This window comes from Carcharodon carcharias, chromosome 10 (assembly GCF_017639515.1).
Source record: "Carcharodon carcharias isolate sCarCar2 chromosome 10, sCarCar2.pri, whole genome shotgun sequence".
In the NCBI taxonomy this organism is placed as follows: domain Eukaryota; kingdom Metazoa; phylum Chordata; class Chondrichthyes; order Lamniformes; family Lamnidae; genus Carcharodon; species Carcharodon carcharias.
Genome location: NC_054476.1, coordinates 169,433,132 through 169,443,508, shown reverse-complemented (window position 1 = coordinate 169,443,508; position 10,377 = coordinate 169,433,132). Strand labels below are relative to the sequence as shown.

At 44.3% G+C, this 10,377-nt stretch overlaps 1 protein-coding gene across 2 annotated transcripts; it reads right to left on the bottom strand.

Annotated features, from left to right (window-relative positions):
- Positions 1-525: 525 nt before the first annotated feature.
- Positions 526-9,884, bottom strand: LOC121283596 (calpain clp-1-like). 2 transcript variants are annotated; one of them, XM_041198353.1, is made up of 6 exons: positions 9,617-9,884; positions 8,237-8,314; positions 7,952-8,037; positions 5,566-5,694; positions 1,917-2,050; positions 526-1,329 (listed from the first exon to the last, which is right to left on the bottom strand). In XM_041198353.1, the coding sequence occupies exons 3-6, from the start codon at positions 8,034-8,036 to the stop codon at positions 1,084-1,086; spliced, it is 594 nt and encodes a 197-aa protein (XP_041054287.1). In that variant the 5' UTR covers position 8,037; positions 8,237-8,314; positions 9,617-9,884; the 3' UTR covers positions 526-1,083. The 2 variants fall into 2 exon arrangements, with proteins under 2 accessions (XP_041054287.1, XP_041054288.1); XM_041198354.1 differs by having other exon boundaries at positions 526-1,314.
- Positions 9,885-10,377: the final 493 nt, after the last annotated feature.

The following is a 10,377-nucleotide window of genomic DNA, read 5'->3' as shown; positions in this document are numbered from 1 at the left end:
TGGTAGATAATTGACTATTTGGTAGATACTTGCAGCTGTTCAAATTGTCTGAGACATTGCTGACCAGAAAGCACCTATACATTGTGGAAGTCTGAGGAGGGAAGGATTCTGACACTGAGATGCCAACAACTAACACTACTAGGAAAGCAGGGAACCCATGGGTACAGATCAGTTGATGTCAGAGAAGGGTGAAGGGAAGATAACTGGGGATGGAATCTACAGGCTGACAATGTGGAAGCCACATTGCATCTCAGGAATGAACCCAGGTGAATATGTGGGGCCAGGAGATTCATAGAGAGTTGGGAGATTGGCTACAAAGTGGTACATTAGGTTTGATCCAAAATATTAAATTTTCTAATTGATCAATCATATGAGAATAATGCGTCACATAATTCTCACGGGTCAATCTAGATGGCAAAATGGACTGATGAGCTAATTAGACAACTAGTAGAGGCCTAAACTAAAAACAGCTTTTAATATTAAATACAGGTTAATAATTTCTATTTCCAAATAGGACACAAGAACTTAAACTCAAAAATTGCTACTTGCTGTGGCAAGTGATATCATAGGCAATATTGGGAATTTTCCAGACCAAGATTATAAATGTAATAATGTGACCTCTCCACAGATTAAAATAGCTAGTCTTAGATTCTGATCAGGATCATAATGTAAAAATAATGTTTGTTATTTTTCTTAATAAAACACAGGTCCTCACCAAAGCACTAAATAGGAAAATAAATGAGTGTGTAATTAAGGACAGTGTTGATATATAGGCAGCTTATATGCAGCTTATATGTAACAACCACATTGAGTTCTTGGGAAGAAAGGCTCAATGAGATTGTTGAAAACTAAATGCAAAATTTAAAGCTCCTGTTAATGACTTATCTCATCCTGTTGCTTGCACCTCCTGTATACAACTGTACTTGACACATGCATAAAATTGTTCAATCCCTCTATGTACTTGTACCATATACACACATCAGACTGAACCCCTGTTGTTGGCTGTATCACCCATCAGCAGAATCTTCCCTTCCTCTTCCTGTTAGTGCTGTGCTGGAAAAGCTTCACAGATGCTATTGAAGCTCAATCTATTCCTTCTGTTACAAGATTGAATCCCTGATGAAACTGAATTGGAGTGTCAGTGAATATGCGTAGCATAAATGCTCCATCAGTGTCTGGTGCAAAGGTACTTGGAATGATTACATAGTGTCCTTGGGTAAGTTTGCTACGGAGGTTTACACTTCTCTGGGCCACATAGGCTCCTGAATCCAAAACCCTTTTATGACGTGTAAAATGCTCTGCAGTTAGAACCATCTGTGGATCATAAGACTGTTAGAAAGAAAGAGGAAATAACAATTCCAGTTCAGCTAAAGTTTTTTTCTTTGTATTGGACACTCTTGTGAACAGAACAAAACACAACACAGCTAACAAATGTTACCAGAGAAAGTAGAATGAGAAAATCAATACATTCTTTAGATGGTGTGAAAGTCAGATTGGGATTTGCCAGGTTTGATCTGCAGTCTCTATTGACAACTAGTAAATTGTGCTGCCCCTCCGGGGGTGAATCTGATGGCACTTATTGTGCAGGCTCAATCATGGTTGAGTAATTAAAGAGTGGTTGGCATTGCTAGAACATTACACAGCAGGAGTGAGGGCCACAGTCACCTTCATAGTAATAGCAATTCACTGCAAGTGGTTCATTGGGTGTGAAGGAGTTTTTGATGTCTTGAGTGACATGGTAAGGTGCTATATAGATTGAAATTCTCTTGTGTGAGGAATTAGAAGGAAAAATATTTTCAAACATCATTTTTTTTCTCAATCAAGAAAGGCACCTGAAAAAGGAATCATTACTGAATAGATTTGCTCGGAAAAGTAATGTGGCTTCTATGTCAGCAAATAACAAATGCTCAGCTTACCTTGTAGATTTGGATCCCAATAGGATTCATTGAGATGCCAAGCTTCCTGTCCATCCTTCGATAATTCTGAATTAAAGATATCAGAACAGAGCATGCCTCATCTGCATGGTCTTCATCGCTGCTTGAAAGATCATCTATGCAGTGGCAGACAGCACATGCCAAGAAACAGTCTGTTAGCATTTCTGTTCATTTAACAGAGCAGAGGTCATGGGAGTAACTGAAGAAACTATGCACATTTCAGAGTAACAAGAAAGCAATTGGGACAAAACGATAAACTAACATTTTTCAGCATGAAGAAAAATAAAATCATTATTGGTAAAGAACCCTCTCAAAGGCACTGTCATCCTGTTACAGTGGGGTTTATACAACCTCTATGAGGATTGCAAACAGATGTAACCACTGTCATCATATTCAAGATTGTTCCCACCACCACAAAATTTTATAGGAAGTATTTAAAATGTTTTGATTTACACATCATAGTAGTTCTCAGTGCAGCACGTAATACAAGACAGTGTAAACAATGCTGGAACAGAGTGTTCCAGAGCAGGTAGTTCCTGGATCTGCAACTGATGGAGAGGCCAATACACAACAGGATGAAGCAGTCGGATTGATTAGTCAGTGGTTGCTAGTTACCAGTAGAATCCCCAGCTCTAAGAATGTTTTTATATTCCCAGTAGATGCTGTATTCCAGTTTCATTTGATGCACTTTTATTGTATCTATTGCCCCTCCAGTTTTGCATTTAAATTCTGTACCTGCTGGTTCAACTCTGAAGTGACTTACTGGACAATTCCCATGTTGCTTAACTTTGATGTTTAACTATTAATCATTCAAAATAAGTTCTGCAGTTATTTCAGTCTGTAAACATTGTGCTTTGGTTTTCAGGCATATTAAGGAAACTGAAAACATTGGGAGGAATTTTCTGTCCCCATTGGTGTCGGGCGTCATGGTGGGTGTGAGCGGACAATATGGTGGGCAGGCCAACAATCAGTTTCATGCTGTTGTGAAACCAGTTTGCGATCGTCCACTCTGCCCAGCAATTACAGGTCACGCTTCCATGTAGGGAATGCCATTTCAATACATCTGCACATCACAAGGAGCCCTGCTCACCGGAATCACCCCCCACCCCCCCCAACGCTGGATCAGCTGGGCACGTTGCTGTGATTACACACCGACATGTTTCACGACTGTACGTAAGTGACCTGCGCCTGGTGAGCTGCACGTTGCTCAGGACTTCGAGGTTTGTTTGTCTCCCTTAATTCAGACAACACCCATGGTCATCAGCACCAGGCATTACAGGCAGCACTACAGCACTTTTAGGGGGGCTCACGGGCAGGTCTCTACCCACCAGACCAGCCACAAGGCGGGGATGGCTTTTCAGCTGCTGCTGGGCGAGGGCTTGTTTGGGGAAGGGGGGAGAAGTGGCCTCAGGCAAGGGAAGAGGCTGCAGGGTGAGGGCTGTACTGGGAATGGGGGTTATCCCAGGGTGTGTGTGTGGGGGGCACATGTTGATCTGTGCAAGTGGCCTCAAGATGGTGAGGGCTGAGGAGGCATCTCCAGAGGAGATGAGGCCAGATGGAGATGTGAGGGTGTGTGTGTGAGAGAGTGAGTGGTGATGTCCCTTGAGCTGCCAGTGAGTGAGATGCCAGTGAATGTGTGATGGCCTTGTGAGTGTGTGAGTTTAGAGTGATGAGATGGTTGCCTTACCCTGGCTGCACGGAGGAGATTATTCATCCATTTTCTGCACTGGATGGCCAACCTCTTGTGAGCAGCATTGACACTGACCATCACTGCCACCACCTCCCAAGATGGAGTGGTGAGGCTGATGGGCCTCCTGTGGCCAGAGCGGGGGTAGAGGACATCACAGTGGGCCTCCATGGTGTCCAGAAGGTGTCCCAGGAATGTGTTACTGAATCAGGGGGGCTGCACTCTTCTTGGCTTTTGGGGGCCATGTCTTCATCGGAGCAGTCCTGGGCTGCGGGCATTGAGAAATATGGCGCCCTGCGTGAAGAAGTGGGGAGGTAACGTCGTGGCAGACAAATTGGAGGCTGCCCACCTGCAGGACAGTGTGTTTCCTGTGGCTGTATAGTTGATGAGGTGGGAATGGAACGATACGGCACAACGGGTAGAACATCCTTATTCCCGCCCTCTGCCGCACTTAGTGCAAATCTGTGACGATTCCATCCAGTGTGTAAGTCTGTAATTTCTAGTATACAGATTACTGCAGCTGGGGTAACTCAATCCTTGGACACACAGCATCTACAAGATAAACAGGTATACGTCCTGCTTATGAGACAAAGTCAGAAAGAACTGAATGAAAAACTGCACTTAAAACACCTTGGCCTTGAAATGTGTTTGCAGCTCAAACTGAAGCCAGCAGCACACACTTTGCTCTCTGGACCATCACAAACAAGAGAGAGAGTCATGGCAGTGATGAATGGCAATGCTGGAGGAGAAATTATGCAGGGCTTTCTCTCACTTCTTTTTCCTTCTTACTTATATTTCACCCACCAATTAGGCCCTTATCATGACAGATTGCTTTCAGCTGCCACTCATATCGCTCTGTTGTTTCTTCATACAAAAAGCTAACACTCTTCCATTCCAGTTGCTGAAAATGTCATTGTTCCTTTGCCACTTAAAAAATGCCTTCCAGAAGATGCAGTGTCACTCAATATGACCCTAGCAAGTACCAGCTCTGACAGCTCCAAAGCACTGCTGTGTATAGCACTTTCCAGATATGCTGATGATTTGATAAGGCGTTGTATAAAAGTATATATTTAAGAAATAGGATCAGCCATTGAATTGTATTCTGGTATTTTACAAGTCCTATAGCAGCCTTTGCCTCAGAAAATGGCAAAGAGTGGTACGCTTTCCAAAGTTCTCGAGTTCAATTCTGACAATCATTAACCTGTTTTGCAGCCTCTGGTGTGTTTTGCAGCAGGAATATATTTTCGTTCTGTGCAGCCTCAAGGAGGTCAACACTAATCAAGTCCTTTCCTCACGCTCCATTTCTTTATCTTTTTATCATTCTTAAATCTCCTATTTTTTTCTTTGAAATCTTCAATATCCTTTCTGCACCCATCCCATCATCTGGCCCTTGTCAAAAATTCTGTACTGTCCAGCCTAGGATCATTTCCCTAATTCTGTTTTAGAAGTTTCTTTATTTCAGGAATGTTTTCATTTAGCTTTACATACAATTTACATACAATTTACAGGCTACCTGGTTCAACCGATCTATGCGGTATTTATGCTCTACTCAATCCTCTTTCCAACCCACTTCACCTTACCGCATCAGCATAATCTTCATGTATTTATGTAGTTTCCTTTTATAGTTTTTAGGGCACCCACCCCTAGCTTGTTCATAAGATCTTCTGCCCCAATTGCCTGCTATATATTATTGTATCCAAGCAAGGCAAAGCTCCAGCATAGCTTATTTTCACACACACACTCCCAATCTGATTCCCTTTTCCGTTTCTTTCTATTGTAATTTAACTTATTTTATGCATAGCAATTCTTGTCTGTACGTTAACTTTTTGAAGGCTGTTTTCACCTGAGTTGAAGAGCTCAAAGGCGGAAATAATTAATGAGTGGCACATGTAACAACTTCCTTTTATTTTGGGGAATGATACACTTGAACAAAAAGGTTCTTACCTGCTTCTGGAACAATGATAGTGATAGGATACTGGGGGTTGCAGCTATACTTAATCATATTATTTCTGCATCCACCTGCATTACTTCCAGTTACCCACTGACCCTTCACCTTCTGCAAGGTGCCAGCATCTGGGAAGAATAGGAAAAATGTTGATAGGTCCTTAAAATCAGTTATATTCAGTTTTACTCTGATAGTTGAATTGGTTTTAGCACTTGGCAGAAATGGTGACATTCCACCACATAGGGCAGAATATTACAGGGTGGGAGTGGTGGGGTGGGGGAACAGATAGCTCGCCCCCTCCCCGCCCCCCCCCCACCCCCCCTTCCCCCACCCCCACCCCCACCCCGGAAGCATAATGGAGCCAACCTGCTCACCACCAGCCCACCCCACAGCCATAACGGCGGTGAACAGGCTAAATTAGGGGAGCGTGGGACTTCTGCCCCCACTCGAGAGGAGGTCTCGCCCACAGGAGCTGCCGGCCAATCCAATTGGCCGGTCGCTCCATCAGTCCTGGCAGTGCCAAGAGCGCATTGGTGGGCACTGCTGAGGCCACAACCAGAATGAAGGCGGCGGTCCAATTGACCCCTGAGACAGGTAGGTCCGGAGTCTTGGGCAGGAAGGGTTTCAGCAAGTTGGAGAGAGTGGGGTTGTGGGGGTGGTCTGTTTAATGGAGCAGGGGGAAGAAAGGGGGCATTCTAACTTAGGGGACCAACCCCCCGATCCGCAAAGGGCAGCTCCCAAAGATGGAACCCCATCCTTCCTTCCCGCCCTTTAAAAATCAGGCTACCCACTCCCACCGGACTGCCCCTGTCAACCGTTTGATGGTGTGGGTAGTGTCTTATCAGGGTCAATCGGCTTGTTAACGATGCCAATTGACCCTTGATTAATTACTTAAACACGGTGGGCTTGCCATTGCCCACCCACCCCACGTATTATGTGGGTGAGCAGGAAGGCAGTGGGGTGAGCACCTGCCCCCACTGAGAACACAACCAGCAGGAATGTATAAAAAGCTGCCCATAGTGTGGGAAAGAATTAACTCTCAGGGGTATGAGGAAAGGGGAATTTCTCCAGCACAAAACAGCAAGAAGTGAAGTCATTTTTAAAAGGCATGAAGCTGAAATTATTCTTGGAAGACTTGCCTGGTAGTGTGGGAAATAGTTGATGGGGGAGGGGTGGATTCGAGGGTGGGTGGTGGCACAGAACATTTGAAATACTTCGGTAATCATGAGGGGCCCAGTGAGGGTTTAAGCATGAAATATAAGCTGACATTTTATGAATAAGCAGAAATTCTGCTTATATTTTGTTCATTGTCCTGTAAATCCAGACTTAAGTAAATATTTGAAGCTTCAAATGTATCCATATTTTTAAATAAGGTTGTATTCTTTTATGTTAAGTAATAACTCAATGAACGTTATTTCCTTGCATGAGGTATCATGTCCATACACCACCCCAAATACACTAGCCTTTCCCAAGTAGTTACCATTACCTGCCTCACCTGGTACATTGCTTACAGCTTTCCAATATGCACTGGCTGGGGATACACTTCCTCTACACTGATATGTGTTCAGAATGTTTACCAGATGTACACCCAAAAGGCAAGGGTATGGAATAATAGCCTTTGCTACTGAGGTATGTTTCTGGTTTGTTGCTGGGCACATGAATGGCTACCTGCACATAGTCAGTGACTTATATACCCTGGCAAAGCCACCGATTTGGAAAATCAAATTGTCTCTGCTACCACTGCTGGTGGTTGATGCTGAGGTAGATGTATGTGCTGTGTGGATAAACAAGGTGTCAGTTACTTTTCTAATTAAGTGTTGCACAGAGGAGCATTCAATTCCTCTGATATAGCCATGGATGCCTGGAGGCACTATCTGGCATAAAGATTGAGTGCTCTTGTGCCCTACACTGAGTCGTAATGCCACGCTGATCATGACTTGCTTTTGCATCTTTCTCAGATGGCAGACACACCATCATGACTAATCTGCTACCTGGCTTGTTTTGTAAACTACATGCCTCCTAAACCTCTCCCTACCAGGATGCTGTCTCTCCTGATGCACTAAGAGATATCTGGCAATGGGCACTGTACTGATTATGTGCAGCAAAACACATTTATATACAATTTCTGTCAGTATTATGGTGATTTTTGTCCCTGATTCAACCCAACTAATGTTTGGTCTGGATTAAAGCTCAGAACTCAATTGTTGTCTGTTCTCCCTCCCCCCTCTTCACGTTGGTGGATTTCTTGATTGGTCTTAACAGCCCAAAAGCTGATTTTTATTTTATTTTCTTAACTTATTTTTAAATTGGAATAACAGCTCCCTCCACCAACAGAAAATGGGTAACATCCCTTAATAAGTCCCATAATAAAATTCCTGTCCTTACCTGCGCCTCCATCACCATCAAAATCAGGCCCCAGAGTCAAAACGGTGACAGTTGCAAACTTTTTACAGAAGTCATCGAACTTCATCCTGTGAAATAAGACAGCGCTCTGACAGTACCAGTCGGAACATAGGAACATAGGAACAGGAGGAGGCCATTTGGCCCATTCAGCCTGCCCCACCATTCAACTAAATCATGGATGATCATCGACCTCAGTGCCACTTTCTTGCATTATCTGCCAACTGAATATACAGTAAAAGTACAAGTCGATAGACTGAAATGTCTTACCAGAATACCCCATCGTCCTTCTTGGTAAATCCAAACGCTTCCCTGGTCCAGATTGGGATTTGGTTCCACAGTGGAGAACTTGCAGACGGAAGGAATATCATGTAAACGTTCATTTCTTTTTCCAAACATCCAGACTATCATATTCCTTCTTTCAAAAGGATAGATTTATATAACAGGCTAAATAATTTCAGGCTTATAGAATTTCAAACACAGTCACAGCACTTCAGAGCTGTCAAAAACGTGGATGCTTGAGGGAATCCATATGAGGATACATTTTCCCTGTGGAGTGAATTTTTATTCAAACTTATCAAGATATGGGGCTGAATAATATGGGAGGGGCTGGAGGCCACGTACCCCCCCCACCCCGCCCTCCCCTCCCCTCCCCTCCCCCACCCCACCCCAGAACCACATCGGCCTGAAACCCACCAAAAACACACCGAGCAGCAATAAAGTGCTGAGGGGATCATTAACCACGACTGAGTGGGACATCCATCCCTCATTGGGGCAGAAGTCCCACCCTCCGGAGCTGCTAGACAATCGGATTGGCTGTCAGCTCCATCAATCCCGGCTGTGCGGAGTGGAGGACAAGGCCTAGGGGCCCCTAGAGAAGGTAAGTCCAGGGTCTTGGGCTGGGAAGGTTTGGGAGCGTTAGGGACATGGGCAGTGGTGGGGAGAGGGTGGGTTTGAGAGAGGCGGTGGATAAGAACGAAGAGGAGGTCCGGTCTAAGGGTGGGGGGGGGGGGGTGCCCTGCGATTGGCAAAGGGCAGCCCCCGAAGAGCGACCCCCCCCCCCCACCTTTCCTTCCCACCCTTTCACCATTTCAGGTTATAAACCGGGCTTCCCACTCCCACTCTGCTGCCCACACCAAATGTATTCTGGCGTAGGCAGCGTGTTATTCGGGTCAATTGTTACCAAGCCTAATCATCGCTTAATTGCTATTTGTAACATGGCAGGTGGGCTGCCACCTTCGGTGCCCGCCTGCCCCTCCCTCACACCATATTATGTGGATGATCTCCGGGGTGGGGTGGGGTGGGGGAGGGGGCCATTCCATTTTATGTGCACCCCACCACCACCCCCCCCCCAATGGGAAGCATGCCTGCCAGGGGCATATAGGAACCACCATGGGATGCAAGTACTGGAGAATGAAATGTTTTTTGAACATGTGCACCTTCTAACTACACCAAGCATCCTCAGTATGAGTAGGACTAGAGGAATATACAAACTCCTCTGCAACCCTCCTCCAACATCCTGTAAACCACCAACTCTGCCAAAAGTTTGGGGGTGAATATTTAAAATCAGGGCTTTTTCCTATTTAAACCATCGATAACAAGTTTCATCAGCAGGTTCTTATTTAAGATGAAGAGAAATCACACACTTACAAAGTTAAATTACACCAAATTCAAATTACAAAGAGAGTAAAACCGGGCACGATGTCAATCCTTATTTCTCCGGAATCTCCTCCCACAAGTCCCATATGCTGTCCTCCCTGTGCATGGGCCAACAGGGAGTTGAAACACATCAACTAACAATCAGCTTTGTGTTTACCATCTGGCTGAAGAAATAACTCAAGGCAAAAGAAAGAACACTTTCTACACATCGGACCAGGAATTAAAACATTTTGAAATGACAATTTAAACCAGCCCCACGCTCCGTCGTGTTCAGGATTGGCTCCTCCCCCACCCATGGATAATGCTTCACGAGGTGGAGCATATTATCTGCCAATACGTGACACTGTTTGCCTTCTTTATTTATTTATTCTATTAATTTGCCCTTCAACCTGGCAGCCAGACGGAGACACCCAACTTATATTGTTCTGAAACAGGAAGAAATGAGTGATAATTAGAGGCCCAGCATAACTATGTATTTCAAAATATCAAAAAACTCCCATAATGAGGGTAATTGGAGATAAGTGGGAAACAAAATTCTTGCGGGGAAAAACCTGGAAACGAAACACTACAAAATTAGGATTCGAAAGTTAGGGAGCATCTGTAAAATCCACAATTGAAAAACTGTGCAACTTTTTCCTGTTAAATAAAATATTCTCTGTCTTTTTATTTTGTTTGATATTTGAGATTTCTTTAGTCCAAACAATAAGACTTGTCTCTGATTCTTGGCACTAGTACTTGATATAATGTGGTTT

Excerpts from the sequence above, each read along its gene's own strand:
- LOC121283596 (XM_041198353.1), bottom strand. The coding sequence starts at position 8,036 with ATGAAGTTCGATGACTTCTGTAAAAAGTTTGCAACTGTCACCGTTTTG. Across the intron at positions 5,695-7,951 it reads TGATGGTGATGGAGGCGCAG|ATGCTGGCACCTTGCAGAAG; the intron begins GTAAGGACAGGA and ends TATTCTTCCCAG. Across the intron at positions 2,051-5,565 it reads TATCATTGTTCCAGAAGCAG|ATGATCTTTCAAGCAGCGAT; the intron begins GTAAGAACCTTT and ends GCCACTGCATAG.